The sequence below is a fragment of the Lynx canadensis genome, chromosome C1, assembly GCF_007474595.2.
Source record: "Lynx canadensis isolate LIC74 chromosome C1, mLynCan4.pri.v2, whole genome shotgun sequence".
Classification (NCBI taxonomy): Eukaryota; Metazoa; Chordata; class Mammalia; order Carnivora; family Felidae; genus Lynx; species Lynx canadensis.
Genome location: NC_044310.1, coordinates 103,167,501 through 103,184,722, shown reverse-complemented (window position 1 = coordinate 103,184,722; position 17,222 = coordinate 103,167,501). Strand labels below are relative to the sequence as shown.

General features: G+C 39.3%; 1 protein-coding gene across 1 annotated transcript; it reads right to left on the bottom strand.

The window, feature by feature from the left end:
• Positions 1 to 8,966: 8,966 nt before the first annotated feature.
• Positions 8,967 to 9,896, bottom strand: LOC115520866 (olfactory receptor 5V1-like). The gene has a single exon (XM_030325602.1). The coding sequence runs from the start codon at positions 9,894 to 9,896 to the stop codon at positions 8,967 to 8,969; it is 930 nt and encodes a 309-aa protein (XP_030181462.1).
• Between the last annotated feature and the right edge of the window lie 7,326 nt (positions 9,897 to 17,222).

Here is a 17,222-nt window from a genome sequence, read left to right as displayed (position 1 = left end):
CTAAAGCTGAATGGGGCCATAACCTTGAGGTGTAAAGTCTGCTCTCACCAACAACCCAGGCTGAAGTCTGTGCAACAGGAAAAATACAAGACCCAGCACTTTAGTCAGGTCCACAGAGAAAGAAGAAATTAAGAAGGGACATTTCAGCTGAACTTGGGAGGACATTTCTGTCCAGCAGTTTTGGTGCAAACATCTCCTGACTTGAGAAAAATAACAGCCTACGGGCACATAAATGTGGCAGCATGGCCTCTTGGCCTGTGCTGATCTTAACATTGTCTTTTCCCGTAAGAGCAGTGGTTCCAAAAGTTTCCACCTTTTGGTGGCGTTGGCTGTTTCCATGCAGACAGCGGCAATTCTGCCTCTTCCTTTCCCAGGCTATAAATCCTCTCAAAGGCAAATGAGTGAGAATGAAATCATTTAGGAATAACCCTGAATCTATGCGATTTCTAACACAGGGATTATGGGGAAAGAAATCATTCACAAACTTCAGGGCTCTATTACAGTTAATAAATTGCTTTCAGTACAACCTCCCAAACATCAGTTAGTTGCAACATGAAGGTAAGAATGTCCAGCTAGTGAATAATATGTTTCCAAATAGAAGTGTTATGCAAATTTAATTATATTAATTTAAATAAATATTTTGTGTGTGCCTATTATCACATTATAATGTACCATATAAAAAAATGACTCCATCTTTTCTCCCTGAAAATTATTCCTGTATGTCCTGTTTGTCAAAAATAGAGTACTGACACACTGCATTCTATATTATTTACTATAAACTAAATTTTCAGTCATATTATTTTGTTAAGGAATTCAGGCACCCCCTCAGGTTTGGGAGTAGATAATTGCTAAGGTAATTATACTCTGGTTCTTGATATAAGCACTATTATAGAAATTGACATACACATGGAAAAATATTAAAAATGTCATTACATAATGTCTTCAAAATGATAATGAAAATATGCATAATATTTCATAATATGCCCTTAATAGGTAGATATATCCTGACATAGGACACAGTTTTTCTCATTTGTGATGGTAAATAAACTACTTACCACTGACTCTCACAGAAAGCCTTGGATTTCTGGCTTTGTCAGCAGGACTTCCTGCTCCTTACTTTAGTTCCATCCTGGAATGGAAAGGATGCTCTTTTGTAAAACAGACTGTTGACTGCCATGCCTAGTGGTGAGGACATGCCATTCCAGGAGATGCCTTGAGCATACTCAATGCCTAATGCAAGAGTCAAAAATTCTTTGATCTCTCAATGAATTCATTTTTCTAGAGTGGACATTTATAAGTGCCTGTGGACCAATCTTTTGGGAATACTCATGTAATCTCTAAGCAGCTGTTCTGGGATTCCTCAGAGTGCAACCACAACTCAAGGGCAGCAGACTGAATAGAAGGCACAGAGGTGATGAACAATTAATTCTCTCTTGGGTTCATTAAAGTCATGGCAATCATCTTTTCCCAGCATGCAATGAGGAGTTCAGCGTCCTTTCTCTTTAGGGACATTGATGAGTAAAGTTCAGTACTAGATTGCTTCTATTAAGAAGTTGAGGGTGGTAGAAGCCTATGAGATTGGCTTCTTCTCATTATCATCAGGAAGAAGAGAGGCAAGTAAGTGTGGGTGTGGGCTTATTTGGTTGGATTCTATGCAGCATGAGGAGTTTTCCCCTTACACTTGGACTCCATGACAGTTTATGCTGTGCAAGTGGATGGTGTATTAGAGCTATAAAACCTACTCTGTTGGCACTAAGCTTCTCCTAGTTAGGGCTGCTCTCCTGGACACGGTGCTTCCTTCTTCCCCCACCAGCATCCTTATGTCTTCATGTCCCCAGATTTCTGGCCTTGCCAGTGCTCATGACCTGATGATTACATTATTGATACAGTGTTTTAAAGGAGAAAAAGGCAGAGCCATCAAACAGCTCTGTAGGTCACAGTGGGAAGAAGGATGTAAGTTTGGAAATTTTGCAGTATTTTACTTCACCAAAATTGGGATAAAAACATTAGACAATGTCAAGAGTTAAGTGTCTAAAGCTCAAACACTTCTCTAGTGACATGAGTTTTTCCATATATGAAGGAGAAATACAGAAGTGGTACTTATTAAAGACTTTAGAATCATTAGTCCTCAGGGAAATGCAAACCAAAATCACAGTGATTTAGTATTTCCCACATACTAGGATGGGTATACTAAAAAGAACCTATAATAACATGTTGGTGAGGAAGTAGAGAAATTAGAATCCTCATACACTGCCCTTAGCAATGTAAAATGGCACCACTGTTTTGAAAACAACTTGACAGTTCTTCACAATGGTAAACATAAAGCTACCATATGATCCACAATTCCACTCTTAGATGTAAACTCATTATAAATAAAAATGTATGTTCATAGCAGCAGTATTCATAACAGCCAAACAGTGGAAACAACCAAGATGTCTGTCAAATGATGAATGGATAAGTAAAATGTGGCATATCCATAAAACAGAAATCATTTAGCAATAAGAAGAAATGAAGTAGTTTTTTTTTGAGGGGAAGATGGCGGCGTAGGAGGACGCTGGGCTCACCGCGCGTCCTGCTGATCACTTAGATTCCACCTACACCTGCCTAAATAACCCAGAAAACCGCCAGAGGATTAGCAGAACGGAGTCACCGGACCCAAGTGCCGACTAGAGGCCCACGGAAGAGGGTAGGAAGGGCGGCGAGGCGGTGCGCGCTCCACGGACTGGCGGGAGGGAGCCGGGGCGGAGGGGCGGCTCGGCGGCCAAGCAGAGCCCCCGAGTCCGGCTTGCAAAAGCGGAGGGGCCTGACGGACTGTGTTCCGACAGCAAGCGCGACTTAGCGTCTGGGAGGTCATAAGTTAACAGCTCTGCTCGGAAAGCGGGAAGGCTGGAGGACAAAGGGAGGGTGAGCTGCGGAGCCCCCGGACGACAGAGCTCAGTTTGGCGGGGAACAAAGGCGCTCGCCAGCGCCATCTCCCCCGCCCATCCCCCAGCCAAAATCCCAAAGGGAACCGGTTCCGGCCAGGGAAATTGCTCGCTCCGCGCAAACACCCAACTCTGTGCTTCTGCGGAGCCAAACCTCCGGCAGCGGATCTGACTCCCTCCGGCTGCCACAGGGCCCCTCCTGAAGTGGATCACCTAAGGAGAAGCGAGCTAAGCCTGCCCCCCCCCCCCCACTGCCGCCGTGCACCTTGCCTTCCCACCCCAGCTAATACGCCGGATCCCCAGCATCACAAGCCTGGCAGTGTGCAAGTAGCCCAGACGGGCCACGCCACCCCACAGTGAATCCCGCCCCTAGGAGAGGGGAAGAGAAGGCACACACCAGTCTGACTGTGGCCCCAGCGGTGGGCTGGGGGCAGACATCAGGACTGACTGCGGCCCCACCCACCAACTCCAGTTATACACCACAGCACAGGGGAAGTGCCCTGCAGGCCCTCACCACACCAGGGACTATCCAAAATGACCAAGCGGAAGAATTCCCCTCAGAAGAATCTCCAGGAAATAACAACAGCTAATGAGCTGATCAAAAAGGATTTAAATAATATAACAGAAAGTGAATTTAGAATAATAGTCATAAAATTAATCGCTGGGCTGGAAAACAGCATACAGGACAGCAGAGAATCTCTTGCTACAGAGATCAAGGGACTAAGGAACAGTCACGAGGAGCTGAAAAACGCTTTAAAGGAAATGCAAAACAAAATGCAAACCACCACGGCTCGGATGGAAGAGGCAGAGGAGAGAATAGGTGAACTAGAAGATAAAGTTATGGAAAAAGAGGAAGCTGAGAAAAAGAGAGATAAAAAAATCCAGGAGTATGAAGGGAAAATTAGAGAACTAAGTGATACACTAAAAAGAAATAATATACGCATAATTGGTATCCCAGAGGAGGAAGAGAGAGGGAAAGGTGCTGAAGGGGTACTTGAAGAAATCATAGCTGAGAACTTCCCTGAACTGGGGAAGGAAGAAGGCATTGAAATCCAAGAGGCACAGAGAACTCCCTTCAGACGTAACTTGAATCGATCTTCTGCACGACATATCATAGTGAAACTGGCAAAATACAAGGATAAAGAGAAAATTCTGAAAGCAGCAAGGGGTAAACGTGCCCTCACATATAAAGGGAGACCTATAAGACTCGTGACTGATCTCTCTTTTGAAACTTGGCAGGCCAGAAAGAATTGGCACGAGATTTTCAGGGTGCTAGACAGCAAAAATATGCAGCCGAGAATCCTTTATCCAGCAAGTCTGTCATTTAGAATAGAAGGAGAGATAAAGGTCTTCCCAAACAAACAAAAACTGAAGGAATTCGTCACCACTAAACCAGCCCTACAAGAGATCCTAAGGGGGACCCTGTGAGACAAAGTACCAGAGACATCACTACAAGCATAAAACATACAGACATCACAATGACTCTAAACCCGTATCTTTCTATAATAACACTGAATGTAAATGGATTAAATGTGCCAACCAAAAGACATAGGGTATCAGAATGGATAAAAAAACAAGACCCATCTATTTGCTGTCTACAAGAGACTCATTTTAGACCTGAGGACACCTTTAGATTCAGAGTGAGGGGATGGAGAACTATTTAACATGTCACTGGAAGTCAAAAGAAAGCTGGAGTAGCCATACTTATATCAGACAAACTAGACTTTAAATTAAAGGCTGTAACAAGAGATGAAGAAGGACATTATATAATAGTTACAGGGTCTATCCATCAGGAAGAGCTAACAATTATAAATGTCTATGCGCCGAATACCGGAGCCCCCAAATATATAAAACAATTACTCATAAACAGAAGCAACCTTATTGATAAGAATGTGGTAATTGCTGGGGACTTTAACACCCCACTTACAGAAATGGATAGATCATCTAGACACACGGTCAATAAAGAAACAAGGGCCCTGAATGAGACATTGGATCAGATGGACTTGACAGATATATTTAGAACTCTGCATCCCAAAGCAACAGAATATACTTTCTTCTCAAGTGCACATGGAACATTCTCCAAGATAGATCATATACTGGGTCACAAAACAGCCCTTCATAAGTTTACAAGAATTGAAATTATACCATGCATACTTTCAGACCACAATGCTATGAAGCTTGAAATCAACCACAGGAAAAAGTCTGGAAAACCTCCAAAAGCATGGAGGTTAAAGAACACCCTACTAACGAATGAGTGGGTCAACCAGGCAATTAGAGAAGAAATTAAAAAATATATGGAAACAAACGAAAATGAAAATACAACAATCCAAACGCTTTGGGACGCAGCGAAGGCAGTCCTGAGAGGAAAATACATTGCAATCCAGGCCTATCTCAAGAAACAAGAAAAATCCCAAATACAAAATCTAACAGCACACCTAAAGGAACTAGAAGCAGAACAGCAAAGGCAGCCTAAACCCAGCAGAAGAAGAGAAATAATAAAGATCAGAGCAGAAATAAACAATATAGAATCTAAAAAAACTGTAGAGCAGATCAACGAAACCAAGAGTTGGTTTTTTGAAAAAATAAACAAAATTGACAAACCTCTAGCCAGGCTTCTCAAAAAGAAAAGGGAGATGACCCAAATAGATAAAATCATGAATGAAAATGGAATTATTACAACCAATCCCTCAGAGATACAAACAATTATCAGGGAATACTATGAAAAATTATATACCAACAAATTGGACAACCTGGAAGAAATGGACACATTCCTGAACACCCACACTCTTCCAAAACTCAATCAGGAGGAAATAGAAAGCTTGAACAGACCCATAACCAGCGAAGAAATTGAATCGGTTATCAAAAATCTCCCAACAAATAAGAGTCCAGGACCAGATGGCTTCCCAGGGGAGTTCTACCAGACATTTAAAGCAGAGATAATACCTATCCTTCTCAAGCTATTCCAAGAAATAGAAAGGGAAGGAAAACTTCCAGACTCATTCTATGAAGCCAGTATTACTTTGATTCCTAAACCAGACAGAGACCCAGTAAAAAAAGAGAACTACAGGCCAATATCCCTGATGAATATGGATGCAAAAATTCTCAATAAGATACTAGCAAATCGAATTCAACAGCATATAAAAAGAATTATTCACCATGATCAAGTGGGATTCATTCCTGGGATGCAGGGCTGGTTCAACATTCGCAAATCAATCAACGTGATACATCACATTAACAAAAAAAAAGAGAAGAACCATATGATCCTGTCAATCGATGCAGAAAAGGCCTTTGACAAAATCCAGCACCCTTTCTTAATAAAAACCCTTGAGAAAGTCGGGATAGAAGGAACATACTTAAAGATCATAAAAGCCATTTATGAAAAGCCCACAGCTAACATCATCCTCAACGGGGAAAAACTGAGAGCTTTTTCTCTGAGATCAGGAACACGACAGGGATGCCCACTCTCACCGCTGTTGTTTAACATAGTGCTGGAAGTTCTAGCATCAGCAATCAGACAACAAAAGGAAATCAAAGGCATAAAAATTGGCAAAGATGAAGTCAAGCTTTCGCTTTTTGCAGATGACATGATATTATACATGGAAAATCCGATAGACTCCACCAAAAGTCTGCTAGAACTGATACATGAATTCAGCAAAGTTGCAGGATACAAAATCAATGTACAGAAATCAGTTGCATTCTTATACACTAACAATGAAGCAACAGAAAGACAAATAAAGAAACTGATCCCATTCACAATTGCACCAAGAAGCATAAAATACCTAGGAATAAATCTAACCAAAGATGTAAAGGATCTGTATGCTGAAAACTATAGAAAGCTTATGAAGGTAATTGAAGAAGATTTAAAGAAATGGAAAGACATTCCCTGCTCATGGATTGGAAAAATAAATATTGTCAAAATGTCAATACTACCCAAAGCTATCTACACATTCAATGCAATCCCAATCAAAATTGCACCAGCATTCTTCTCGAAATTAGAACAAGCAATCCTAAAATTCATATGGAACCACAAAAGGCCCCGAATAGCCAAAGGAATTTTGAAGAAGAAGACCAAAGCAGGAGGCATCACAATCCCAGACTTTAGCCTCTACTACAAAGCTGTCATCATCAAGACAGCATGGTATTGGCACAAAAACAGACACACAGACCAATGGAATAGAATAGAAACCCCAGAACTAGACCCACAAACGTATGGCCAACTCATCTTTGACAAAGCAGGAAAGAACATCCAATGGAAAAAAGACAGCCTCTTTAACAAATGGTGCTGGGAGAACTGGACAGCAACATGCAGAAGGTTGAAACTAGACCACTTTCTCACACCATTTACAAAAATAAACTCAAAATGGATAAAGGACCTAAATGTGAGACAGGAAACCATCAAAACCTTAGAGGAGAAAGCAGGAAAAGACCTCTCTGACCTCAGCCGTAGCAATCTCTTACTCGACACATCCCCAAAGGCAAGGGAATTAAAAGCAAAAGTGAATTACTGGGACCTTATGAAGATAAAAAGCTTCTGCACAGCAAAGGAAACAACCAACAAAACTAAAAGGCAACCAACGGAATGGGAAAAGATATTTGCAAATGACATATCGGACAAAGGGCTAGTATCTAAAATCTATAAAGAGCTCACCAAACTCCACACCCGAAAAACAAATAACCCAGTGAAGAAATGGGCAGAAAACATGAATAGACACTTCTCTAAAGAAGACATCCAGATGGCCAACAGGCACATGAAAAGATGTTCAGCGTCGCTCCTTATCAGGGAAATACAAATCAAAACCACACTCAGGTATCACCTCACGCCAGAGTGGCCAAAATGAACAAATCAGGAGACTATAGATGCTGGAGAGGATGTGGAGAAACGGGAACCCTCTTGCACTGTTGGTGGGAATGCAAATTGGTGCAGCCGCTCTGGAAAGCAGTGTGGAGGTTCCTCAGAAAATTAAAAATAGACCTACCCTATGACCCAGCAATAGCACTGCTAGGAATTTATCCAAGGGATACAGGAGTACTGATGCATAGGGGCACTTGTACCCCAATGTTCATAGCAGCACTCTCAACAATAGCCAAATTATGGAAAGAGCCTAAATGTCCATCAACTGATGAATGGATAAAGAAATTGTGGTATATATACACAATGGAGTACTATGTGGCAATGAGAAAAAATGAAATATGGCCTTTTGTAGCAACGTGGATGGAACTGGAGAGTGTAATGCTAAGTGAAATAAGGCATACAGAGAAAGACAGATACCACATGGTTTCACTCTTATGTGGATCCTGAGAAACTTAATAGGAACCCATGGGGGAGGGGAAGGAAAAAAAAAAAAAAGAGGTTAGAGTGGGAGAGAGCCAAAGCATAAGAGACTCTTAAAAACTGAGAACAAACTGAGGGTTGATGGGGGGTGGGAGGGAGGGGAGGGTGGGTGATGGGTATTGAGGAGGGCACCTTTTGGGATGAGCACTGGGTGTTGTATGGAAACCAATTTGTCAATAAATTTCATATATAAAAAAAAAAAAAGAAATGAAGTAACAATAGATACTACAATATGTATGAGACTTGGAAACATCCCAAGAAGCCAGACACACAAAGCACATATTTATTTTATGATTTTATTTATATGAAACATCCAGAATAGGGATATCCATAGATACAGAAAGCAGATTAGTGGTTGTCTAGTGCTGCTAAATTGGGAGAATATGGGGAATGAGCTTTTTTTTTAATATGTTGGTACTGGGTATTGTGTGTGTGTGTGTGTGTGTGTGTGAGGGTGAGGGTGGTGGATTATGAAAATGTTCTCAGATATCAGTGGCTTAGAGAACACAGGACATTTGAGATCATGGTGTGTGAAATGCTTGGCACAGGTATAGCTGTTTGTCCGGGTGGAATGGGCATTACAATTATCAGAAGATCATATATAGAAAGAGAGCATTGTTGTAACTGCAGCTAGAAGGTCCATGTTTCTATTGTGTAAGCAATTTCCCAAAATGAAAACTTTAATTGCTGATCTCATTCGAGAACCCACATTACCTAGCTAGCTTCCTCAGAGCACCCTTGACCTCCTTGTTTCTCAGGCTGTATATGATGGGGTTCAACATGGGGGTTATGACACAGAAGAGCACAGAGACCAGGATATCCGTGTCCAGGTTGTAGCCTATGTTGGTTCTGTCATAGTTAAAGTTGGCTGTTCCATAAAAGACCACCACCACAGTGAGGTGGGATGCGCAGGTAGAGAAGGCCTTGCTCCTGCCCTGAGCAGAGGGAATCCTAAGAATGGAAGAAATGATGAGTATGTAGGACACTCCAGTAAACAGACAGGGGCTCAGGCCAATGGTGGCACTGGCCACATGAAGCACAGACTCATTGAGAGAGGTGTCTGAACAGGAGAGCTTCAGGAGCAGAGGAATGTCACAGAGAAAGTGGCTGATTTGGTTGGGCCCACAGAGAGTCAGTGTGGCTGCCAGCACTGTGTGTGTCACAGAATTCACTAGCCCACACAGCCAGGACCCAGTCACCAAAAAAATACAGACCTTCACATGCATGAGGACGGGATATTGAAGAGGGTGGCAAATGGCTACATAGCGATCATAAGCCATAGCGGCCAATAAGACACCCTCAGTGCCAGCACATGTGACGAGGAAGAAAATCTGGGAGAGGCAACCCTCATATGAGATGGTCTTCTTCTCCCGGAAGAAGTTCACCAGCATGACGGGGATGGTGGTGGATGTATAACAGATGTCCAAGAAACTCAGGTTGCTGAGGAAATAATACATTGGAGTGTGGAGAGCAGGACTGATTCTAGTGGCTGTTATAATGAGCATGTTCCCCAGGAGTGTTGTCAGGTAAATGAGCAAGAAAACCAGGAAAAACAAGCCCTGTAGTTTGGGGTGGTTGGAAAATCCCAAGAAGATGAATTCAGTGACATCTGTCTGATTGTTCATTTCAAGTGGTGTCATAGCTACAAAACAATGAGAAAAAAAGAAGCCATAATGAAAATGCATGCAAAACACCCCCAAACATAAACTTACAGACCCATGTCAAATGATGTTGGATATAGAACGATCTGGATTGTGAAGGGAGAGGTGCAGGGGTGTCTTCAGAGAGATTACAACTTCTCAAACAGCAGATTTAGCCAGCTCAGGCCCATGGACCTCCCATGGATTTGCATGACTACTGGTGGATCAAAATAAATGTAGACTTGGTTAAACCCAACAATAAACCACTAACCTCTGAATTAGTGTGGCCTCATGTCTCATTGTCTTAGTAGTATCTACCTCCTACATTGCCCTTGTTGGTAAGCATCTCAATTTTTTCTAAGAAATAAAGTTTTATTGCAAAAAAACTTTTAAATGTAGAAAGATACAAACAAGAATTTAATCACCTGCAGAATCAAAGCCAGTGCTACCTTTCGGTGTTCACAAATGTAGTGTTGTGGGTTTGTTTTTGTTTTTGTTGTTGGCAGTTATGTAAATCTTAATCTCTATTTATACCTTTAAAATATTAGGAGCACTTGTGATGAGCACTGGATGATGTATGGAATTGTTGAATCCATACAACTTGAAACTTGAAACTATGAGAACACTGTATGTTAACTATACTGGAATTAAAATAAAATAAAATATTAGGAGCAAAATTTCCCAAATTAGAAAGGAAGAAGTTAACATTCACAGATGACATAATCCTATATATAGAAAATACCAGAGTTCACAAGAACACTATTATAGCTCATAAACAAATTCAACAAAGTCACACACACACAAATCAGTTATGTTCCCATACACTAGCAATGGACAATCCAAAAAGGAAGTTAAATCAATTCCATTTACAATAATATCTAAGAGAATCAAGTGCTTACAATAAATCTTACTGAGGAAATGAAAGGTGTATACAATGAAAACTTTGAAACATTGGTAAAAGAAATTAAAGAATACATATCTAATTGAAAAGGTACCTATGTTCATGGATAAAAAGACTTAACATTGTTAAGATGTTAATACTACCCAAAGTGATGTACAGGTTCAGTGCAATCTCTATCAAAATTTCAGTATCATTTTCTCACAGAAAAAAAGAAAAAAATCAGTTTTCAAATTCATATTTATTGCAAGGAGCCCTGAATAACCAAAACAATTTTGAAAAAAAAAAAAGAATAAATCTGGAGGGCCCACATTTCCTTATTTCAAAACTTACTACAATGCTACAGTAATTAAAACAGTATGGCACTGGCACAAGGACTGACATACAAACCAACAAAATAGAATGGAGAGTCCAGAAAGAAATTCTCACATATATAGCTAATGATTTTCAACAAAGGTGCCGAGACCATTCAATGAGGAAAACAGCTCTAGGAAAACAGCTCTAGGAAAATCCACATGCAAAAGAATGAAGTGCACAAAATTAACTCAAAATGGATCAAAGACCTAAACTTAGCAGCTAAAACTGTAAAACCCTTAGGAGAAAAATTGGGGAAAATCCTTATGCCATGGGATTTGGCAACTATTTTATGGATATGACACCAAAAGTATGGGCAACAAAAGAAAAAAATACATAAAGTGTACTTCATCAACATTAAGAAAGTGTCATCAAAGTACACTATCAAGAAAGTAAAAAAGACAACCTATAAAATAAGAGAAAATATTTGCAAATCATATACCTGATAAGGGACTAACATCAAAAATATATAAAGAACTCCTATAATCTAACCATAATCAAAAGAAGAACTCAATTTAAAAATGAGCAAAGGACTTGAATAGACATTTCTCCAAAGACAAAATACAAACGGCCAATAAGAACATGAAAAGATGTTTGATATCATTAGTTTTAGGGAAATGCAAATCAAAAGCATGAGGTCACCTATCAGGACGGTTATAATGAAGAAAATGGAGGGGCGCCTGGGTGGCGCAGTCGGTTAAGCGTCCGACTTCAGCCAGGTCACGATCTCGCGGTCCGTGAGTTCGAGCCCCGCGTCGGGCTCTGGGCTGATGGCTCAGAGCCTGGAGCCTGTTTCCGATTCTGTGTCTCCCTCTCTCTCTGCCCCTCCCCCGTTCATGCTCTGTCTCTCTCTGTCCCAAATATAAATAAAAAACGTTGAAAAAAAAAAAAAAGAAAATGGAAAATAATATATGTTAGTGATTGTATGAAGAAATTGGAACCCTCATGCATTGCTAATGGGAATGTAAAATGGTGCATCTACTGTGGGAAACAGTTTGCCAGTTCCTCAAAAAGTTAGACATAGAACTACCATATGACTCAACAATTCTACTCCTTAATATGTATCTAAAAGAATTGAAAGCAGAGATTCGAACAGATATTTGTATACCAGTGTTCATAGCATCATTATTCACCATAGCCAAAAACAACCTAAGTGTCCATCAACCGATGACAGGATAAACAAAAAATGTGGTATATGTATACAATGGTCTATTCAGCCATAAAAAGAAACAAAATCTTGATATACACTACAACATGAATGGATCTTGAAAACACTATGCTAACATTATGCTAAGCCAGACACAGACAAATATTGTATGATTTCAGTTATATCATGTGCCTAGAACAGGCAAATTCATAGAGACAGAAGGTAAAGATTACCAGAGGCTGAAAGGAGGGTGGAATTGGGGAGAGTTATTGTTAAGGGCTCAGGGTTTACACTGAAGACAATGAAAAAGTTTGGGGTGTAGATAGAAGTGATGGCTATACACACTGTGAATATATTTAGTGTCACTGAATTGTACACTTCCAAATGGCTAAAATGATGATTATTGTGTCTATTTTTCCACTATTTTAAAAATAGTCAAAAATAGTGAAAGCCCAATTTCCCAGGTATGCATTGCATTTCATCAAACAAAATAAATTTAATATCTCTCCTTTGATTAAACATTCAGATGCTTCCATTTCTTTACTATTATAAATACTGGAATGGGCTTTTTCATAGAAAAATATATATGAGCATATCTGATTATCTCTTCAGAGTAAATGTTTAAGTCTCTGTGTTTTTAAATATACTGTTTTTTTTAGTCAGTTGGATTATTATCTTTTCAGGGCTTAAAAGATGTGAAAATGTTTAAGTAATCATATATACTTAGGTATGTTACCTTATTAAAGGTATCTTATTACCTTATTGAAGTAAACTTTATTAAACCAAGATTAATCCTCAAACATTGCATGCTTTCTGAAAAAATAATTGATACAATTACTAGCTTTCTGTTAACTTATCCATCTGATAGTTTCACAGCCGTTGAACTATATTTCTGCACCTTTTTCATTCTTGGAGGTGAGATATCTTGAGCCAGATAGATGTGGATTCAAATCGTGCTTCTTACCAGCTGTAGATGGTGGCTAAATTAGCTGACTCTGTTTCCCAGTTTGCTGGCTGCATTCTCATGTTAATAGTGTCTATACCAGAGTTTTTGGAAGAAGTAGCTGAGATAATATGAGTAGTGTGCCTTGTATGTGACAGTTGTTCAATCAACTGTAGTTATCACAGCTATTATTTTTAATACATACAAAAACTTTTCAAGATAAAATACTTTCTTTGACTCTGCCTTCCAAATTTTACAAATATGATCACTTTTCACTGCAGTCGCTACTGACACCCCCATCCAAGCTACCATTTTCTCATTTGCCTCAACTACAGCAGCAGACCTTCACTTTCTTCCCATCCCCGTTCCCATTTAATCTGTCTCCACACAGCAGCGGCTGGAGCGTGTTTTTACAATGTAAGCTAAATCATGCCATTCCTAAACTCAAAACACTCCAAAGCTTTTCCATCTCACTTAGAATGAAATCTAAAGATCATAAACCATATGGGACCTGACCTCTGACTGCCTTTCTGACATTACTTTCCACGGTTCTTCCCTTTTGCTCACTTAGCCTGAGCTACGCAGGACTGCTTTCTGTTTTTAACCACACCAAAGACCTTCCGATCTCAAGGGCTTATACTGGCTATTACCTCTGCCAGAAATACTTTCCCCCAGATATCTGCATGTCCCAGTTTCTATTTTCATTGAGGTTTTTCGTGAACTGTTACCTCCTCAGGGATGCTTTCTCTGACTCTTCTATTTAAAATAACAGTCCCATCACTTTTTACCTCCTTACCCTGCTTTATTTACTTCTTTCTGTGGCACTTACGCTACACTTGACATGAAAGTATTGATCTATTCGCTTCTGTTTGTAGTATAAGCTCTATGAGGCCAGGGGCAGCTTTGGTCATTCTCTACCCCTAATACCTAAGAGAGAGAACCTGGCGTACAGCTTGTGCTCAGTGAATATTTGTTGAATGAATACATAAATCTATTCTTCTAGGTGGTTATGGAATTCATATTTCCTGAGAGAAAATCTAGTCTAATTCTTTCCCATTTTGCCTAATTATACTCAATTATTCTTCCATGTATCTCTCTCTTAACCTATGAATATCAGCCCATTGTGCCTAACAGTCTATTTTACTCTTTAGAGTGGAAAACTTTACACATTGGGAATTTAGGGTTGTTTTTTTTTTTTTTTTCATGTTTATTTATATTTGAGAGAGAGAGCGCGCGTGCGTGCGCGCGCTCAAGTCGGGGAGGGGCAGAGAGACAGAGACAGAATCTGAACCAGGCTCCAGGCTCTGAGCTGTCAGCACAGAGCCTGACGTGGGGCTCAAACCCACAAGCAGTGAGATCACGACCTGAGACGAGGTCGGACGCTTAACTGACCGAGCCACCCAGGCACCCCTACACATTGGGAATTTTAACATCTTACTCTACATTGGCTTTTTATATAATAAATAATCCTCATTAGTTACAAAATAAAGATAAAACCTAGCTTATTTTTATTTCTCTCATATAGGTTATCTATTACAGCAAAAGCTAGCCTGTTAGAACCCACTGATATATATTACTTGATTGGCTTTTAAATGTATTCCCAAACCTGATTCTTCAAACTATTAAGGGGTAGAAGGATTTATCAGATTACTTAATCAGCAATCTTGCTCTGTATCCTAAAGGGCAGCCTCCCTACAATTCTGTTCAATCCACATTAAACTGGAAATCATTTCCTTGGATGCTATCCTATTGAAAGCAGGGATGTCTCTAAGCCCTAAAATATATTTAGCCCCTCTCTATCTTAAGATCCTTTATTGGCCTACATTCTCTATCAAATGAAGTTCAGATTATTTCACATGGCTTCAGAAGGAAGATCCAGATTTGCCAAATCCTAAAACATACCATTTTGGGGGTTTTCTTTTTATTTTATTTTATTTTATTATTTATTTAAAATGTTAATTTATTTTGAGAGGGAGAGAAAGAGACACAGTGAGTGGGAGAGGAACAGAGAGAAAGGGAGAGACAGAATACTAGGCAGGCTTTGCGCTGTCGGCACAGATCCGGAGCTCGAACCCACAAACTGTGAGATCATGACCTGAGCCAAAATCAAGAGCCAGACCTCAACTGACTGAGCCACCCAGGCACCCCTGGGGGCTTTCTTTTTTTTTTTTTTTTAATGTGAAAATGTTTTACTTTAGTAAAATTTCTAGCAATATGATTATGCAAACAGGTTTCTAGGGCACCACTCAAGGCTATAGAAAAGTCCTTTGCAAACTAGAGCCCAGAAGCTTGTTTCAAATGCATTCATTAATGACAGATAGCCTACTACACTGGTTAAGTTGTGAGCTCTGGAGTTAGATTTTTTTGGAACAAAACTCATCTCTGTAATGCTTAAAGCATGAGACTTTGGGTAATCTACTTATTCTCTTTGCTTAATATTTTCACGTCTAAAATAGGAATTGAAATAAAAAAGCTCATGTCTGTAATGGAATAATAAAAAAATGTACTCAAACCAAAAATATAAGTGGGCAAATGTAACATTTTAAAAAATAAGTTAAAGGGCCTCCTGGGTGGCTCAGTCAATTAAGTGTCTGACCAGCTCAGGTCATGATCTTGTGGTCTGTGAGTTTGAGGCCTGCCTTGGTCTCTGTGCTGACAGCTCAGAGCCTGGAGCCTACTTCAGATTCTATGTCTCCCTCTCTCTCTGCCCCTCCCCTGCTCACGCTCTGCCTCTGCCTCTCCCTCTCTTTTCTCTCTCTCTGTCTCAAAAATAAATAATGTAAAAATAAAAATAATTTAAAAAGACTCTTACCACTTAGAGAAAAAATAGCATGCATTAGAGAGCTTGTAACATAAGTAGAAATGAAATATATAACAACAGCAACACTAAGGGTGGGTGAAAAAGTGGTAAAATATTTTGTAATGTTCTTGCATTATATATTGTTATAAAGTATTAATTCAAAATAGACTGTATTAAGTAAACAATGTATAATAAAATACATACAGTAAGCACTAAAAAATAATACAAAATATATCCAAAAACTGACAGAGGAGATGAAATAAAATAAAAATATAAACTCAGTTCAAAAGAAGGCACAAAGGATTAGAAGGGACAAATAGAAAAAAGGTAGTAAAATACTAGACTTTGAATTCAATCATACTGGTATTACCAGAAAATAATAAAGGGACTAAGCATTCCAATAAAAAAAAACAGATTGTCAGACTGGATTTTTTAAATGTTTTTAAAATTTATTTTTAAAAGAGTACAAGCAGGAGAGGGGCAGAGAGAGGGGGACAGAGGATCTACAGAAGGGTCTGCACTGAGAGCAGCAAGCCCAGTGTGGGACTTGAAGTCACAAACTATCAGATCATGACCTGAGCCATCGGCCACTCAACTGACTGAGCCACCCAATCGCCCCTGTCAGACTGGATTTTAAAATAAACCAACTATATCCCCTGTGTGATAAAGTATACTTGTATATATATATATATATATATATATATATATATATATAGTACTTTACATATAAGATCTTGGATATGTTCAAAGTAAAAGGATGGTAACAAATATATCATTAAGATAGGTTGCCTAAAGTAAAAAGGAATATTTTATAATAATAAAAAGATCCACTCATCAAGAAGACATAACAACTGTAAATGTATAAAAGCATCTAGTAACATAATTTCAAAATATTGACAAAAGAGTTGGACAAGTTCACAGTCATAATTAAAGACTTAAATATTCCTCTCTCGCTAAAAGTTATAGAATAAGTAGACAAAAAATTCAGTAAAATAGATATTTAAACAACACAATCACCTTGACACAACTGACATTTATAGAACATTATATCCAATAATTTCAGAATAAACATTCTAGTGAATGCACATGGAACATTCACTGAAGTATACCATATGCTGGGCAAGTTTCAATACAATTAAAAAGATTGATGATATGGAGTGTTTCCTGACCATGATGGAATTGAA

Coding starts and splice junctions, on each gene's coding strand:
- LOC115520866 (XM_030325602.1), bottom strand. CDS start 9,896: ATGACACCACTTGAAATGAACAATCAGACAGATGTCACTGAATTCATC.